General features: G+C 41.5%; 2 protein-coding genes across 2 annotated transcripts in view; both read left to right on the top strand.

Moving 5' to 3' along the window:
• The window catches only part of LOC134659277 (methionine--tRNA ligase, cytoplasmic), a 48,692-nt gene extending 31,450 nt beyond the window's left edge, over positions 1–17,242 (top strand). The window contains exons 17-24 of the mRNA XM_063514930.1: positions 641–789; positions 6,095–6,227; positions 7,688–7,831; positions 9,341–9,479; positions 11,340–11,408; positions 13,208–13,378; positions 15,830–15,994; positions 17,115–17,242. Coding sequence (XP_063371000.1) covers positions 641–789; positions 6,095–6,227; positions 7,688–7,831; positions 9,341–9,479; positions 11,340–11,408; positions 13,208–13,378; positions 15,830–15,994; positions 17,115–17,228 — 1,084 coding nt within the window. The 3' untranslated portion in view covers positions 17,229–17,242. The remainder of the gene's footprint in view (positions 1–640; positions 790–6,094; positions 6,228–7,687; positions 7,832–9,340; positions 9,480–11,339; positions 11,409–13,207; positions 13,379–15,829; positions 15,995–17,114) is intronic.
• Positions 1–19,760, top strand: part of LOC134659251 (U-scoloptoxin(01)-Cw1a-like) — a 187,458-nt gene that overhangs the window by 14,255 nt on the left and 153,443 nt on the right. The gene's annotated exons all lie outside the window — the stretch shown is intronic.

The raw sequence follows: 19,760 nt of genomic DNA, 5'->3' as shown, positions 1-19,760 counted from the left end.
GCACTCGAAGAAATATCAAACTTTGATCTCTTGTTGTACAAATAACTATTGTCTTGTTCGATTGTGTACCTATTTTGTTAACTGTCTGCCTATATATTTTCTTAGTTGTGTGTTTTTGCGGCAATCAAATAAACCCTCTATCTATCTATCAAAGAATGGGGCATTAATGGGGCCAGTACAGCGGTGTGACACCGCTACAACGCGATTGGTTGATGAGTTCGCATCACGCGCGCGATTGGTCGCAAACTAGTTGCGTTAGACTGCACGATTGGATCGAATTCGTGAGTGACACCGCTGAAATAGTACCATTTTTAGTGCCCGTAAGGCCCGTCCTGAGATATACGTCAATGTGTACTCAAGAAAAAAAAATATTTTGTAGAAAAACGGTACCTTAGGTAATACGTACAGTCACGCTCCGTGATTGTTACGCCATTTAGGGTTCTAGCAAAATTGGTTGTTCCATACTTACGCTATGGAATATCCACTGTCATGAATGTCATATTACGCTATGGAATGTCATACTAGAACCCTAAATGGCGTAACACTCATTAGCAACTTCTGCTGCTGACTGTACTCATAATTAGCACTCGCGTCAAAATCCATCTTTGCTCCCTTGTTACCAAATGAATACTGTCCACAGAAATAACTCGGAGCTGCTGAACAACCTGGGCAACTTCTGCCACCGTTCTCTAAGCTTCTGCGCCAACTCGTTCAAGGGCAGGGTGCCGGAGCTTCGCGCCACGCGGGCAGATTATGAGCTGATGGCGCTCGTCAACAGGGAGCTGGTCGGTGAGTGGACAGACAGACTGACAGACAACAGACAGACAGACAACAGACAGACAGACAACAGACAGACAGACTACAGACAGACAGACAACAGACAAACAGACAACATACAGACAGATAACAGGCAGACAACAGACAAACAGACAACAGACAGACAACAGACAAACAGACAACAGACAACAGACAGACAACTCGTTCAAGGGCAGGGTACCGGAGCTCCGCGCCACGCGGGCAGATTATGAGCTGATGGCGCTCGTCAACAGGGAGCTGGTCGGTGAGTGGACAGACAGACTGACAGACAACAGACAGACAGACAACAGACAGACAGACTACAGAGAGACAGACAACAGACAAACAGACAACATACAGACAGATAACAGGCAGACAACAGACAAACAGACAACAGACAGACAACAGACAAACAGACAACAGACAACAGACAGACAACTCGTTCAAGGGCAGGGTACCGGAGCTCCGCGCCACGCGGGCAGATTATGAGCTGATGGCGCTCGTCAACAGGGAGCTGGTCGGTGAGTGTATAGGCTGACAGACAACAGACAGACAGACAACAGACAGACAGACAACAGACAGAAAGACAACAGACAGACAGACAACAGACAGACAGACAACAGACAGACAGACAACAGACAGACAGACAACAGACAAACAGACAACAGACAGACAGATAACTCGGTCAAGGGCAGGGTACCGGAGCTCCGCGCCGCGCGGGCAGACTACGAGCTGATGGCGCTCGTCAACAGGGAGCTGGTCGGTGAGTGGACAGACAGACTGACAGACAACAGACAGACAGACAACAGACAGACAGACAACAGACAGACAGACAACAGACAAACAGACAACAGACAGACAGATAACTCGGTCAAGGGCAGGGTGCCGGAGCTCCGCGCCGCGCGGGCAGACTACGAGCTGATGGCGCTCGTCAACAGGGAGCTCGTCGGTGAGTGGACAGACAGACTGACAGACAACAGACAGACAGACAACAGACAGACAGACAACAGACAGACAGACAACAGACAGACAGACAACAGACAGACAGATAACAGGCAGACAACAGACATACAGACAGACAGACAGACAACAGACAGACAGACAACAGACAAACAGACAACAGACAGACAGATAACTCGTTCAAGGGCAGGGTACCGGAGCTTCGCGCCACGCGGGCAGACTACGAGCTGATGGCGCTCGTCAACAGGGAGCTGGTCGGTGAGTGTACAGACAGACTGACAGACAACAGACAGACAGACAACAGACAGACAGACAGACATACAGACAGACAGACAACAGACAGACAGACAACAGACAAACAGACAACAGACAGACAGATAACTCGTTCAAGGGCAGGGTGCCGGAGCTTCGCGCCACGCGGGCAGACTACGAGCTGATGGCGTTCGTCAACAGGGAGCTGGTCGGTGAGTGTACAGACAGACTGACAGACAACAGACAGACAGACAACAGACAGACAGACAGACATACAGACAACAGACAGACAGACAACAGACAGACAGACAACAGACAAACAGATAACTCGTTCAAGGGCAGGGTACCGGAGCTCCGCGCCGCGCGGGCAGACTACGAGCTGATGGCGCTCGTCAACAGGGAGCTGGTCGGTGAGTGTACAGACAGACTGACAGACAACAGACAGACAGACAACAGACAGACAGACAGACATACAGACAGACAGACAGACAACAGACAGACAGACAACAGACAAACAGACAACAGACAGACAGATAACTCGTTCAAGGGCAGGGTACCGGAGCTTCGCGCCGCTCGGGCAGACTACGAGCTGATGGCGCTCGTCAACAGGGAGCTGGTCGGTGAGTGTACAGACAGACTGACAGACAACAGACAGACACACAACAGACAGATAGACAACAGACAGACAGACAGACAACAGACAGACAGATAACTCGTTCAAGGGCAGGGTACCGGAGCTCCGCGCCGCTCGGGCAGACTACGAGCTGATGGCGCTCGTCAACAGGGAGCTGGTCGGTGAGTGTTCAGGCTGACAGACAACAGACAGGCAGACAACAGACAGACAGACAACAGACAGACAACTCGTTCAAGGGCAGGGTACCGGAGCTCCGCGCCACGCGGGCAGACTACGAGCTCATGGCCCTCGTCAACAGGGAGCTGGTCGGTGAGTGTACAGACAGACTGACAGACAACAGACAGACAGACAACGTTCAAGGGCAGGGTGCCGGAGCTCCGCGCCGCGCGGGCAGACTACGAGCTGATGGCGCTCGTCAACAGGGAGCTGGTCGGTGAGTGGACAGACAGACTGACAGACAACAGACAGACAGACAACTCGTTCAAGGGCAGGGTACCGGAACTCCGCGCCGCGCGGGCAGACTTCGAGCTCATGGCGCTCGTCAACAGGGAGCTGGTCGGTGAGTGGACAGACAGACTGATAGACAACAGACAGACAGACAACGTTCAAAGGCAGGGTGCCGGAGCTCCGCGCCGCGCGCGCAGACTACGAGCTGATGGCGCTCGTCAACAGGGAGCTGGTCGGTGAGTGTACAGGCTGACAGACAACAGACAGACAGACAACAGACAGGCAGACAACAGACAGACAGACAACAGACAGACAGACAGACAACAGACAGACAGACAACAGACCGACAGACAACTCGTTCAAGGGCAGGGTACCGGAGCTCCGCGCCGCGCGGGCAGACTACGAGCTGATGGCGCTCGTCAGCAGGGAGCTGGTCGGTGAGTGTACAGACAGACTGACAGACAACAGACAGACAGACAACAGACTGACAGACAACAGACAGACAGACAGACAGACAACAGACAGACAGACAGCAGACAGACAGACAACAGACAGACAGACAACAGACAGACAGATAACGTTCAAGGGCAGGGTACCGGAGCTCCGCGCCGCGCGGGCAGACTACGAGCTGATGGCCCTCGTCAACAGGGAGCTGGTCGGTGAGTGGACAGACAGACTGACAGACAACAGACAGACAGACAAACAGACAGACAGACAACATTCAAGGGCAGGGTACCGGAGCTCCGCGCCGCGCGGGCAGACTACGAGCTGATGGCGCTCGTCAACAGGGAGCTGGTCGGTGAGTGTACAGACAGACTGACAGACAACAGACAGACAGACAACAGACAGACAGACAACAGACAGACAGACAACAGACAGACAGACAACAGACAGACAACAGACAGACAGACAACAGACAGACAGACAACAGACAAACAGACAACAGACAGACAGACAACAGACAGACAGATAACGTTCAAGGGCAGGGTACCGGAGCTCCGCGCCGCGCGGGCAGACTACGAGCTGATGGCGCTCGTCAACAGGGAGCTGGTCGGTGAGTGTACAGGCTGACAGACAACAGACAGACAGGCAAACAGACAGACAGACAAACAGACAGACAGACAACAGACAGACAGACAGACTACAGACAGACAGACAACAGACATACAGACAACAGACAAACAGACAACAGACAGACAGATAACGTTCAAGGGCAGGGTACCGGAGCTCCGCGCCGCGCGGGCAGACTACGAGCTGATGGCGCTCGTCAACAGGGAGCTGGTCGGTGAGTGTACAGGCTGACAGACAACAGACAGACAGACAAACAGACAGACAGACAACAGACAGACAGACAAGACATACAGACAGACAGACAACAGACAGACAGACAAGACATACAGACAACAGACAAACAGACAACAGACAGACAGATAACGTTCAAGGGCAGGGTACCGGAGCTCCGCGCCGCGCGGGCAGACTACGAGCTGATGGCGCTCGTCAACAGGGAGCTGGTCGGTGAGTGTACAGGCTGACAGACAACAGACAGACAGGCAACAGACAAACAGACAACAGACAGACAGACAACGTTCAAGGGCAGGGTACCGGAGCTTCGCGCCACGCGGGCAGATTACGAGCTGATGGCGCTCGTCAACAGGGAGCTGGTCGGTGAGTGTACAGACAGACTGACAGACAACAGACAGACAGACAAACAGACAGACAGACAACAGACAGACAGACAACAGACAGACAACAGACAAACAGACAGACAGATAACTCGGTCAAGGGCGCGGGCAGACTACGAGCTGATGGCGCTCGTCAACAGGGAGCTGGTCGGTGAGTGTACAGACAGACTGACAGACAACAGACAGACAGACTGACAGACAACAGACAGACAACAGGCAGACAGCAGACAGACAGACAACAGACAGACAGACAACAGACAGACAGATAACGTTCAAGGGCAGAGTGCCGGAGCTCCGCGCCGCGCGGGCAGACTACGAGCTGATGGCGCTCGTCAACAGGGGGCTCGTCGTTGAGTGTCCAGACAGACTGACAGACAACAGACAGACAACGTTCAAAGGCAGGGTGCGCCAACCTAAAGCTCGAGCTCATGACACTGGTCTAAACTAAACTCGCAACCCCCGAAGTTGTAGAGTTGTTGAGTTGAACAACCATCTACACATAGCTTTGAATATTTATTTAATGGGGTTGGCCGGTCGAAGTATTAAACAGATGGCGCCATCATAGCTTGCCCTGTCAATACATAGAATTGTGTCAAATTTTTGTTTTTTTAATGCCATGGATGCCGGCCCTTTAAGCCAAATCTCATAGAAAAAAAGCGGCCAAGTGCGAGTCGGACTCGCCCATGAAGGGTTCCGTATTTAGGCGATTTATGACGTATTAAAAAAAAACTACTCGTTCAAACCAATTTTCGGTGGAAGTTTACATGGTAATGTACATCATATATTTTTTTTAGTTTTATCATTCTCTTATTTTAGAAGTTACAGGGGGGGGACACACATTTTACCACTTTGGAAGTGTCTCTCGCGCAAACTATTCAGTTTAGAAAAAAATGATATTAGAAACCTCAATATCATTTTTGAAGACCTATCCATAGATACCCCACACGTATGGGTTTGATGAAAAAAAAATTTTTGAGTTTCAGTTCGAAGTATGGGGAACCCCAAAAAATTATTGTTTTTTTTTCTATTTTTGTGTGAAAATCTTAATGCGGTTCACAGAATACATCTACTTACCAAGTTTCAACAGTATAGTTCTTATAGTTTCGGAGAAAAGTGGCTGTGACATACGGACGGACGGACAGACGGACAGACGGACAGACAGACAGACAGACAGACAGACATGACGAATCTATAAGGGTTCCGTTTTTTGCCATTTGGCTACGGAACCCTAAAAAGGGGCAAGCTATCATGGCGCCATATGCAAATCTTTGACAGTTGCCAACTCGAAAATTGTCATTTATTTATGTTTGCCTGGTTGTTCCAGCGTACGTCCAACACATGGAGAAGGGACGGCTTAGAGAAGCCCTAAAACACGTCCTTCTCATATCCAAGCTTGGAAACCAACATATGCAGTCGTCACAACCGTGGGTGCTACTCAAAGGCACAGATGATGACAAGTGAGTTACAATAACAAGAATACAAGCCGTCTAAAACATGTACTTATGATATACAAAACTGGGTATCACGGCTACGCATCTTCTATTATTAGTTACGGGTTGCCAGTCCAATTTTGAAAATATGCAACGGGTATTTCTGGCTCAAAAAAAAAAAGTTGCATGCAGTCGTCACAACCGTGGGTGCTACGCAAAGGCACAGATGATGACAAGTGAGTACTATAATATGGTGGCTTACAAGAATATAAGCCGTCTAAAACACGTCCTTCTCATATCCAAGCTTGGAAACCAACATATGCAGTCGTCACAACCGTGGGTGCTACTCAAAGGCACAGATGATGACAAGTGAGTTACAATAACAAGAATACAAGCCGTCTAAAACATGTACTTATGATATACAAAACTGGGTATCACGGCTACGCATCTTCTATTATGAGTTACGGGTTGCCAGTCTGGGGAAATTTTGAAAATATGCAACGGGTATTTCTGGCTCAAAAAAAAAAGTTGCATGCAGTCGTCACAACCGTGGGTGCTACTCAAAGGCACAAATGATGACAAGTAAGTACTATAATATGGTGGCTAACAAGAATACAAGCCGTCTAAAACATATCCTTCTCATATCCAAACTAGGAAACTAACATATGCAGTCGTCACAACCGTGGGTGCTACTCAAAGGCACAGATGATGACAAGTAAGTTATAATAACAAGAATACAAGCCGTCTAAACATGTACTTCTCATATTCAAAACTGCATATCACGGCTACGCATCTTCTATTATGAGTTACGGGTTGCCAGTCTGGGGAAATTTTGAAAATATGCAACGGGTATTTCTGGCTCAAAATAAAAAGTTGCATGCAGTCGTCACAACCGTGGGTTGCTATACAGTATACACACCTACTAGTATACTAATATACTAATCTATTCCTATGAGCCCACTGTGACTTGCATCTTTTCAAATCGAGAGTTAAGTAGTTAGTTTTTTAGCATTAGAAAAAGACTACGCGATCTTGACAAATCAGTAACTATTAGTTATGAAAGCAGAATAATGTAAATAATCGTATATGATTCATAATTTTTACATATTTGCCGTGACTTATTTTTCAAAAGTGTTTTGAAATAAAAAGACACATCAAGATTGTTTACCTTTTTTCTAATGCAAAAAAACGAACTATAGTCATCGGCACTTAGGCCCTTAATATCTGGGAGACCGAGCTTTGCTCGGAAAACATAAAAATCTCAAAAATGAGCGTTTTTACAGAGATAAGACCTAGATCGATTTTTCGCCCCCGAAAACCCCCATATACCAAATTTCATCGAAATCGTTAGAGCCGTTTCCGAGATCCCCGAATTATATATGTAAATAAATAAACAAACAAGAATTTCTCGTTTAAAGGTATAAGATAAGTTGACATTGTGGTCAAATGCTTTCCTTTATCAATAAAAAAAAAACTTTTTTTTTCAGAGAACGTGGTTCAACAGCTATTGCCATGTGCTGCCAACTAGTGGCGTTGCTATGTGTGTTGCTGACGCCATACATGCCTGCCACCAGCCGACGCTTACGGGACCAGCTTAACGTGACCCCTGACACGCTGAAACTCAATCCCACGTAAGTGTCAACCTTAGTTGGTTAAGTTTAGTCTGCGATGTTGTCTTGCGTTGCAACATAAACTTTATTACTGTGGTATAGAGCTGCTTTCTGCTTGGCTGGGAATAAGTAGGGTTGTCAACTATATAGTGGCGTTGCTATGCGTGTTGCTGACGCCATACATGCCTGCCACCGGCCGACGCTTACGGGACCAGCTTAACGTGACCCCTGACACGCTGAAACTCAATCCCACGTAAGTGTCTACCTTAGTTGGTTAAGTTTAGTCTGCGATGTTGTGTTGCGTTCCAATATAAACTTTATTACTGAGGTATAGAGCTGCTTTCTGCTACTCTATTTTTGTACATATTTTGTTATTTACATGAATAAACTGAAATAAATATTTGCACTCTCATACTAACTACATTAGTACCGAGTTGTTTTATAAGAGCGACCCGCCCCGGCTTCGCACGGGTTAACAAATTATACATAAACCTTCCTCTTCAATCACTCTATCTATTTAAAAAAACCGCATCAAAATCCGTTGCGTAGTTTTAAAGATCTAAGCATACATAGGGACAGACAGCGGGAAGCGACTTTGTTTTATATTATGTAGTGATTTTTTAACCCGTAGCGCTGGTGGCCTAGCGGTAAGAGCGTGCGACTTGCAATCCGGAGGTCGCGGGTTCAAACCCCGGCTCGTACCAATGAGTTTTTCGGAACTTATGTACGAAATATCATTTGATATGTAGGTACCTGTCGCTTTTCGGTGAAGAAAAACATCGTGAGGAAACCGGACTAATCCCAATAAGGCCTAGTTTCCCCTCTGGGTCGGAAGGTCAGATGGCAGTCGCTTTCGTAAAAACTAGTGGCCACGCCAATTACTGGGATTAGTTGCCAAGCGGACCCCAGGCTCCCATGAGCCGTGGCAAAATGCCGGGACAACGAGAGCACAGAATAAATAATAGTACTAGGTACAGAAGACTCACTCTCTAACAAAACGCGTCTGTTACGATCAGCACAGACATGGCCGCTAGGTGGCGACAGCGCCACGCACGGCTTATGGCTAGCCACCAAAATTGGTGTGGAACGGATGTACTTTTAGCTACCGGTAGCAAAGCGACGAAATCGCGGAGTGAGCCACGCCTGACGCGAGAAAGAAGAGCAAAGCCGGGGCGGGTCGCTAGTATTTTAGTAAAAGGTAAAGTAAAGTAAAGTAAAGTATTTATTAATTGTAAACTGTGTACATAAGATGTCATAAACATGAGATATCGAATCAACAGTTGCCCATTTCGAGCATACAATATGATCTTAAAACTACTAACTATACTAGCTTACTGACTAACTTATACTTAACAAACTGGTGATTCCAGAAAAAACTCATTTAGGTTGTAAAATACATTTTCAATTAACCAATTTTTTAATTTTAATTTAAAGCGATTCCCCTCCAACATTTTTATTTCAACTGGCAGGGCGTTAAAAACTCGTATTATATAGGTATTATATAGGTATTGTATAGGTTGTTTTTGCCAGGAATCCTTCGTTCATCCAGTACTTGCCGGTGGGTCACGTGATAGGCAAACCGGAGCCCCTGTTTACCAAGATCGAGCCAGAGGTCCTGGAGACACTTAGAGCCAAGTACGCCGGCACGCAGGACGACAGGGAAAAGAAGGTTTGTATCATTATCTGCAGGGGTCGGACAAAAAGTGCGGATGACGTCAAACCACTTATAGGATGATTTCAAATAGTATTTTTGATTTTCATAAACAATTATCACTTATCATTTATCAACCTCTTTATTAAACGATATCGCCACTTGAAATGAGTAAGTACGTTTTTGACTGACACATTGTCAATCGAACAATAAATTGACTTTTGACGTTATTGTTTAGCTATTGTATCTTCACGATTATATTTAGCTAAAATTTATATTTACTAATGTATAAGAAAACGCTCTAAAATGTCATCTTTACTCGAATATTGTGGCAAGTTTCGTGAAATTTATTTTATTCACTACATCACCCTACCACCTGTATTATTAATTCCATGGATTTATTTACGATTATTTTGTTACTTCATTAATACTACTTTGTTACTACATGTCACACGGAAGTTTAAATACAAACTCAAACATCATCCTGTGTGCAAGATTACGTCATTTTTACGTCATCCGCACTTTTTGTCCGACCCCTGAATTTATCTGGAATTCACTCCCTCTCAATATAAGACAAGCCCCGAGCAAGTTAGCTTTCAAGCGGTTGCTACATAAGTATCTGCTGAAACAAGAGTTCGAGTAGCGTTCATCATTATATTATATATTATGAGTATGTATGAAATATGTAGTAGTATATTATTTATATATATTCTAGTGTTTTTATTTGTGTATTCTACATGTAGTTTATCAGAATTATTAATTGTTTAGTTGTTTACTAAGTTCTAATAATTAAATTCCTTTTTCTCCTTGCACCAATTTTACATGTCTCTGTTTGGCCCGATGGTTGACTGGTAGAGAATGCCATTAGGCATTAAGTCCGCCATTTGTACATTATTTTTGTGTATTGTGCAATAAAGTTTAAATAAAATAAATTATCAACTAAAGTGACCAGCTTTATGAACTAAAGGGAATAGACTAAAGACTTGACTTGACAACTATGAGGTAGGGTTTTAAAGATGTGTGCACGACCCTTTAAATGACAAATAAAAATACGGGAGCAGAAAAATAAAAAAATAAACAAGATATACCTGGTCAAGCAGATCTTGTCAGTAGAAAAAGGCGGCAATTTTGAAAAATTTAGGCGCGAAGGGATATCGTCCGATAGAAAATTAGAATTTCGCGCCTTTTTTTCTTGACAAGATTTGTTTAACCAGGTATATCTTGTTTATTTTTTTATTTTTGTACTCCCGTATTTTTTATTTGTCATTTAAAGGGTCGTGCACACATCTTTAAAACCCTACCTTATAGTTGTCAAGACAAGTCTTTAGTCTATTCCCCAAAAAAGCATTTGTGCATACACGCAGTATCTTTTTGGCACTTTTTCGATACTTCGTGTAATGACCACTTAAAAAATATTGAATGAAATACATTGTTGCCAACCTTATTTTAAATGTCATCTCTGACAAATAAGTGAACCATAGACATGTTTTTTTTTAATTTCATTCATTATTTTTCCGCCCGTACTCTCCAAGTGCAAGTTTTTCCGTGCTTGGTCGTAGAAAAAATATTGTATGCGACGTTGTTTAAGAAAATTTGTTAATAAAGACGCCACGAGTATTTTATGACCCAGTTGCATAAAATACTGTATTGACACTGTTGTTTCTTTATTTAATACTAGCGACCCGCCCCGGCTTTGCACGGGTTAACAAATTATACATAAACCTTCCTCTTGAATCACTCTATCTATTAAAAAAACCGCATCAAAATCCGTTGCGTAGTTTTAAAGATCTAAGCATACATAGGGACAGACAGACAGCGGGAAGCTTTGTTTTATACTATGTAGTGAGTGACTTTAATAAAATATGATTTTTTTTTCAGTTAAACGGTGACGTCACAAGTATAAGTAAGAGTAGCGTGGCCGAATTAGAGAAAGCTGTGGCGGAACAGGTATTTATACTATTTAGGTATTCTGAATAGATCATTGCTGATTTACTCTCATCAAAGAGAATTTGAAATAGAGGCGGATTGTCAAAGTAAAATGTAGCCACAGTACATTTCAGGGATGTTGCGGATGCAGATTTTTTGACATCCGCGGATGCGGATGCGGATATTTAAAGGCTCACATCCGCGGATGCGGATGTCAAGATTAGGTACTCAGAAAACGTCAAATATTACATTTTTAGTATTTTTTTTATCTAAAAAAATGAAACGTTTAGTATTTGAGCAAGAATATAGGTGCGTTATATTTAATAAACAGTAACTTGGCCGACTTTTCTGGATCTAGACGATTTCGTTATAGGTAATGACGAAATTACCTAGCACTCACGCCGCCGCTAAGACGTTCCTGTACCGACTTGTTCGACATCCGCATCCGCATAAGCTCCGCATCGATTTTATGCGGATGCGGATGTTGAAAATAATGCGGAAGTTCCGCGGTTGCGGATGCGGATATTCGCAACATCCCTGGTACATTTACTGCCATCTTTTGACAAAGATTAAAACTGTTAGAACGCCATTTGACTTTGACCCTTATTCTTTCACTGATATGCGTTAATTTGTTAAATATTGAAAATAACGATCTACCCGAGTGTAGGCTATGGCGCCATCGCTCGAAAAGATTGCACCATACATTTAGCCTACTCTCCGGTAGATGGCGTAACAGTTTTAATCTTTTGTCAAAAGATGGCAGTAAATGTACTGGGGCTATATAAATTACCATGACAGTAACTCTCTATTCACTCCATTCTCTGTGCTCTCATACAACTACGGAACAAATCAAATAATTTCTTTTAAATACTTTAAGTAGTCACGCTACATATATTGAATGCAAAATTGAAATACATGCCATATACTAAAGTGGCCCTAGTGGCCGAGGCTGGAATCGAACCGGCATCTTCAGCTTACGCGTCTAACGCCCTGGCCACTAGGCCACCTGGCCACGGCGGTACCCGTCCCAAATTCTCGAGTATATGCAATTTTTAGAGGATTTCATTATAAAAAGGTGATCCACCCGTAAACAATAGGCTACATGACTAATTTTCATTTATGGTATCAATCGATCGGGTTTGTTTTTAGGATCAAATGTCTATATGGGACCCATTGCATTAAAGTAACACAAAAGTCAGAAATTGTAGTCAAAGGCCCACAGTCGCACTTCACTTGCGAAACGCCCTAAACAAAAAGATTAGGGAACGTGACGTCAAGGTCTCTGGGAGGCAAGGATCGGATACCGGTATTTTTTGTATGGGAATGGAAACGGTATTTTTTCGTTCTTTGCTAATTACTTCATTTCTAATTGGGCAATCTAATAATACGAAGTCGTAACCTAAAAACACAACTGAGTCCTACATTTCGAGTATAAAATAATTCGAAAAATATGGTTATTTCTAAGATTTTGCAAAAAACCGGTTCCGATCCCTGCTGGGAGGGCATCTTGTAGTATGGACAAAACAAGAAAATTGCGTTTTTGTCGGTGAAATATTGCGTTTATGTATATAGTTGCTATACAATATTTTTTTGGATGAAATGTAAGGAATCGAATGGTACCCTTACTTTTATCGTTTTTGGAAGTTAAAAAAAACTTAAATTTTGAAACTTTCAGGTCCTGTATTTTTGTAATTTTTCAATATTTTATTTTAATATCCACATTATTGTGATAAATTGCTCGTTTGCTATCTATTTTACTAGATATTTGTTATAAAATTCAACATGTGTCATCATCCCTTTTAATGAACCTTCATTTTCAGGGTGAGAAAGTCCGAAAGCTCAAAGCGTCGACGAAAGACAAAGCAGTATGGACACCGGAAGTGAACAAACTGCTGGAACTGAAGAAACAGCTGACGGCTGCGCAGGCGCAGGCCCAAGCCCCGCCCACTTCCGCTTCCGTGGCCGACTTGGAAAAGGCAGTGGCTGAACAGGTATGTTATAATACAACTGTTACACACACTCATGGTGTACAGTCGTACATACCTGCCCTGATCACAAAATAAATAATAGTACTAGGTACAGAAGATTCACTCCCTAACAAAACAGATCAAGAGGCAACAGGAGTGGTCATTTCTCCATACAAACGTACTCGACTGTTTCCTCCGTGGGTTTTGAAGCTAGAGCAATGATTTTTTCAACACAGATTAATATTGTCAATATCTGTGTCGGACCGTTTTGCTTTTTTTGATATTTTAGTTTTTTAAGGCGCTAGAGCCCTTCAAAAATGGCCAAAATGGCCTAATTGACTATGCCGCAATGAGAGGCGTGGTATTCAAAACTGATATCAATTAGCCAAAAAAGCAAAACGGTCCGACACAGATAATTTCATAATCATTTAGATTTCCAAATTTGGTTACAATTGGTTAAGTTTTGGAGGAGGAAACAGTCGCGTACAAAACCTCGATTTTTGAGATTTTTACGCAGGATTTTTCGCCTTGCCCTTATCGCACTAGTTTTAGGAGCTGCTTCCGTTAGCGAGACGGGTATATTTACCTAAAATATTTAAATCTCAGCCCCTGTTTCGTCTTGAGATTATTTATTGGTAAAGCAAATATAGTCCGTCAACCAAATCTTGTCAGTAGCAATGTAAAGCAAACTAAAGTAGGGCAACACTCAAAGAGCAGTATTGCGCTAAGAAAAGCAGCAATGTACATCGAACCATAAGATTTTTTTTCCGCTGAGCGCGCCCTGCGTACGTCAATTCAAATTGTCACTCGCGGTATATTGAAAAAAATTGAAACATGGACGGACAATTTAAAAGCGATGTTAAAACAATGTTAATCAAAATGATGAACAAATTTGAAGATATCAAAAACAACTCCCTATCGTAGTGCTTATATTCTCTTTGTTCCCTATGTCTTCTAAGTTTACTAAAATAAAATCATATCAAAATGCAGATAATTAGATAGTGCATATATTTGTTATTTACAATATAATATGCCACTTGTTAATGTAAATTAGTGTACTGTTCTGAATGAATATGACATACCTGTGTAATTTTTTTGATTGGTATATATTGTACAATATACATATTAAAAATAAAACAACTGATATTTGGGTGTTTATTTAATTTAAAGGTAAATAAGATAAGGGGCACTTTTCGACTTGGTTGCGTTGTACACGTATATAAACCGCCATAGGTAAGTATTGTCTGAAGAAATACTTTCTACTACGAACGCCTTATATTGGGCAAGATTTAATCCTGCAACAAACATGTATGGATTAGGTAGATATTGCGAAATAACGGCGATATAATCAAGGCTCTTAATACTGTTTAAAAGGTTTACCTTTGTAAATAGTCACAACTGATTGCTGAAAATATTAGACATGTGGGCCTATGGACGGTTTCCAGGACACAATTTATGGTCTTGTTGGATAGATTTAGGCATACGTTTTCATTTTATTTATGCCTTTTAACCCTAAAACAAAAAAACTGAACATAATCTTAAAAGTTCGAAAGAGTTCTTCCAGTACTTGTCATAACCTCCATTTTTAGTAATGTTTACCATCAACGAGCATGATTGTACATTGTAGGCCCCTTAGCTTTGCTTATTCTTATTTAATGTATTGGTATTTAATGGTGACAGCAGAAATATCTCTTGAAACAGAAACGATTCAGAATGAAAACCAAATGAAAACAAATAAGGTGACGGCTGTCATTCACGATCCACATTCCACAGATAAAACACTGATAACACGCGTTTTGGAATTATTTGAACACAGTGTTGCTAACCCGCGATTTTTCAAATTTGCCGCCTTTTACTACTGACAAGATTTGGTTGACGGACTTTACAATGTTTTTACACGTCATACATTTAAGCAGGTACATAATTTACATATTGGATTACCTATATTATTATTATTTTATATAAAATACGCGGCTATTACGACATTTACAACAGTTATGACCGCTAGGTGGCGCAAGCGCGAGCAACTGTCCGTTCCGTAGCGGTGCGCGGCAACTACAATGGCTAGACACCAAAATTGGTGCGGGCCGCATGTACTTGTAGCGACGCGACGAAATCGCGGAGTGAGCCACGCCTGACCTGATCGCGATTTTTGAATTTCGACCACTCGGTTTCGTGTATTTCGTTAATTAATATCTCCACTACTAGGCATTTAAATTCTACTAATAGAATTGAAATCGAGTGGTCAATACCAATAAATTCCAAATTTCGATCGCTCGTATTTCAAAAATTAGCATTTCGCCGTTTTCCACCGATTTTCGAGTGACGAAATCGAATGATCGATTTTTTTTTTTTTTCCTTGTTTGTTTTATTTTGTTACTGTGTTTTGCGACAATAAATGACTTTTTATTTTATTTTTATTTTATATTCAAAAGTCGTCCCCCTGGCCTGATTATGAATTAATTTAACCCACAGGGCGAGAAGGTGCGACAACTTAAGGCGTCGACCAAAGACAAGGCGGTGTGGGCACCGGAAGTCAACAAACTGCTCGAGCTGAAGAAACAGCTGACGGCCGCGCAGCATGCCACGCCCACTTCCGTTGACAGTGTTGCCAGCTTGGAGAAAGCTATCGCGGACCAGGTAAAAATAACTGCAGTGACGGAAATGCCTGATTAATACTTATTTTCACATCACCTATTCGGAAAAGGGCTTTTTCTTCCCAGCTATAGTTCATTTTTTAGGGTTCCGTACCCAAACGGTAAAAACGGGACCCTATTGCTAAGACTCCGCTGTCCGTCCGTCCGTCCGTCCGTCCGTCTGTCACCAGACTATCTCACGAACCGTGATAGCTATTAGACAGTTGAAATTTTCACAGATGATGTATTTCTGTTGCCGCTATAACAACAAATACTAAAAACAGAATAAAATAAAGATTTAAGTGGGGCTCCCATACAACAAACGTGATTTTTGACTGAAGTTAAGCAACGTCAGGCGGGGTCAGTACTTGGATGGGTGACCGTCTTTTTGCTTGTTTTGATCTATTTTTTGTTGATGGTGCGGAACCCTCCGTGCGCGAGTCCGACTCGCACTTGGCCGGTTTTTTTTGCTTGTTTTGCTCTATTTTTTGTTGATGGTGCGGAACCCTCCGTGCGCGAGTCCGACTCGCACTTGGCCGGTTTTTTTAGCATTAGAAATAAGGTAAACAATCTTGATGTGTCTTTTAATTGAAAAACATATTTTAAAAATAAGTTACGCTAAATATGTAACAATTATGAATCTAATACGATCTTTTATAGTCTTCTGCTTTCATAAGTAATAGTTATTGATTTTTAAAAAGTGTTTTTCAATTAAAAGACATGTCAAAATCGCTTACCTTCTTCCAAGTTCTTTCTAATGCTAAAAAAACGAACTATAGGGTAGATCAGAGTTGCACTTTTCATCCTCGTTTTTTTTTTGCATATTTTTTTTACCTTAAATAATACCTATTTTGATACATAATAATTCCCTCATGGGTGATTTGAAAAGCAGTATGTGTCACACGGTAGCAAAATTATTTCCACCTTGGTAAAAACCAAATCATTCAAATTTTAAATGAATCATTCATTCATTCAATAAATCATTCATTCATTCAATAAATCATATCCCTCACCACTATCAGGATTCTACTTTAGAATCCTTCGCTTCGTTCAGGATTAAAATGTACGCGCACGCCGTAAATATGCTATTTTGCTCCCTTGTGACACAACATATTTCTCTGCAGGGCGACAAAGTGCGAAAGCTGAAGGCCTCAACCAAGGACAAGGCTGTTTGGACCCCAGAGGTCAACGTACTCTTGGACCTCAAGAAACGACTCGCGGCCCTACAAACCAAGTAGACAGTATACGGCGGGGGTTATAAGTAGAGATGCCCCGAATAGTGGTTTTGGCCGAATACCGAATATTCGGCGACCGAATATTCGGCATGACATGCGAACATTTTGAGTCACAATTATTATGAAAACTAATCGCTAACAAAGCTCAACGTTAGATGACGTTAGCTAAGATATATTTTTGTTGAACAGCATTAATGAATAGAGACAAACTAAACAGACTCATGATAAAAATAAAATGTTTTTTAATCAACAAATGCTCAAAAAATGGTCTTCGTATTTAACAACTTTCCAAGAACACACATTCTAAATATACCTACATAGTTTTTGGTTATTTTTATTGTGCAATTTTTCTTTTTAAGTAGGTGCAACAGATATTCGGTATTCGGCCGAATAGTAGGCAACATTCGGCCGAATACCGAATATTCCTCAAAGTGGCCGAATAGGCCGAATACCGAATAGTTGCCGAATATTCGTGGCATCTCTAGTTATAAGTGTTATAAATACCTAAAGTGCGCCAGAATTCTCATATCTAACCTACTCCTATTTTCAATGTGTCGCAATCGTCGAATAATGATAAAAGTGTCGCGACTGACATTGACATATTATTTGTTAGCAATCATTAATAATAAATACCTACCTACCTATAAAAAATTCTCATTTCCTTATGATTCGGTTAAATTGTGTTTTTTCAAAAAACAAATTGTAGCCAGCTTTTTATGAATGTAGTATGATACCTTTGGGTACCTATGGTGCTTTACGCACACTAGCGTCCCAACCCCTACCCCTGCCGCAACCCCCCGTTTTAGTATGAACTATGTCCCGATTGACGGTTTTTTTTTTGTTGAGAAAAGTATTAGAGTTAAGAAAAAAGTGTGAAGAAATTTAAACAAAAAAGGTTATATGCCACTTTTTGGTAAGACTCACCATATTCGTGTATTAACTTGTTGAAGTTCAATGTAACATAATACGTGATAGTACTGACAGAAATCGTATGGGGAGAACCAGCTTGTTTAACGGTTACATTTTGTTGAAGTTTATCTAGCTATAACATGAAGATGGTACATCATATGAAAAAAATGAATATAAACCTTTTTTGTCAGGAATTTAATAAGAATTATTTCTTTAATTGACACTTTTTGCCTATATTATATACTTTCCCCAAAAATAAAAATAAACTATCAACCGGGACATATTTCATACTAAAAGGGGGGGTTGCGGCAGGGGGAGGGGTTGGGAACTTGGAACGCTAGTGTGCATAAAGCACTATACCTAAAGGTATCATACTACCTTCATAAAAGGCTGGCTATAATTTGTTTGTCTTCCCCATACATTAGATTAGAACACAACATAACCGAATCATTATAAAAGTTAAAAACTGTGACACTTATTTCGTATTAGGTAAATTATTTAAAATGCAATGAACAGTAGCAACCCATTTTTTACGTTATGCGACATAACATGACGCACATGCATTATTTATTACCAGAAAATAAATTATTTATTACCATGTAAAAACTTTTTTATTTCTACACTTTACATTTTATGTGATTCTACTTGGTAACTGGGTGGTAACTGTTGGTAACACTTTACATTTTATGTGATCTACTTGGTAACTGGGTGGTAACTGGTGGTAACACTTTACATTTTATTTTATTCTACTTGGTAACTGGATGGTAACTGGTTACAAGATGTCATTTTGTTGATTCTCATTTATTAAGATTCGTTAATAGTTGCCTATGATAAAGCTGTGCACACTCGACTTAAGCTTTCATAAATAATAGTATACTACGATAATACAAGAGCGAAAAAGGAAATTCGCACATGTATCGTTGGTACATCGTTTTACAGTACATTTGTTACGTAATGTGTTGGAAAATGTTTTTTTTTAAACTCAGGATCAATTTTCTAAATGGGAACTAAAATCTTACAATAACAAGTGCGAGTCGGACTCGCGTTCCAAGGGTTCCGTACATTACACAATTTTTAACAATATGTTTTTTAAAAGTGAGTAAAATTTCTTTAAATAACCCCGGATCAAAAACTGAGTACTTCAGTCCGACTCACGCTTGACTGCACATTTATAATAGGTTTTCCTGTCATCTATAGGTAAAGAACTATTTAGTGTATTTTATTCAAAATTTTAGTCGCAGTAGTTTCAGAGATAGCAAGAGATAGATAGAAACCATTCCCACGGTCATTTTTTGCCTATTTTCTAAACTATTTATCTTAAAATTATAAAAAAATATATATTTGAAATTCTCAAAATGAGTTCTTTCATTTGATATGTAACACGATATAGTTTGAAAAACTTTATTTTTTAATTTGCTCTTTTACCCCCCACAAGTGGCCTCCATATTTAAAATTCATTTGTTTACGTTACATGTCCGTCTTTGGGTCACAAACTTACATATGTCTGCCAAATTTCAACTTAATTGGTCTAGTAGTTTCGGAGAAAATAGGCTGTAACAGATGGACAGACAGACGCACGAGTGATCCTATAAAGGTTCCGTTTTTTCCTTTTGAGGTACGGAACCC

The sequence above is a fragment of the Cydia amplana genome, chromosome 24 (genome assembly GCF_948474715.1).
Source record: "Cydia amplana chromosome 24, ilCydAmpl1.1, whole genome shotgun sequence".
Classification (NCBI taxonomy): domain Eukaryota; kingdom Metazoa; phylum Arthropoda; class Insecta; order Lepidoptera; family Tortricidae; genus Cydia; species Cydia amplana.
Note: the sequence above shows the minus strand (reverse complement) of the source record. Positions and strands in the feature narration are given on the sequence as shown.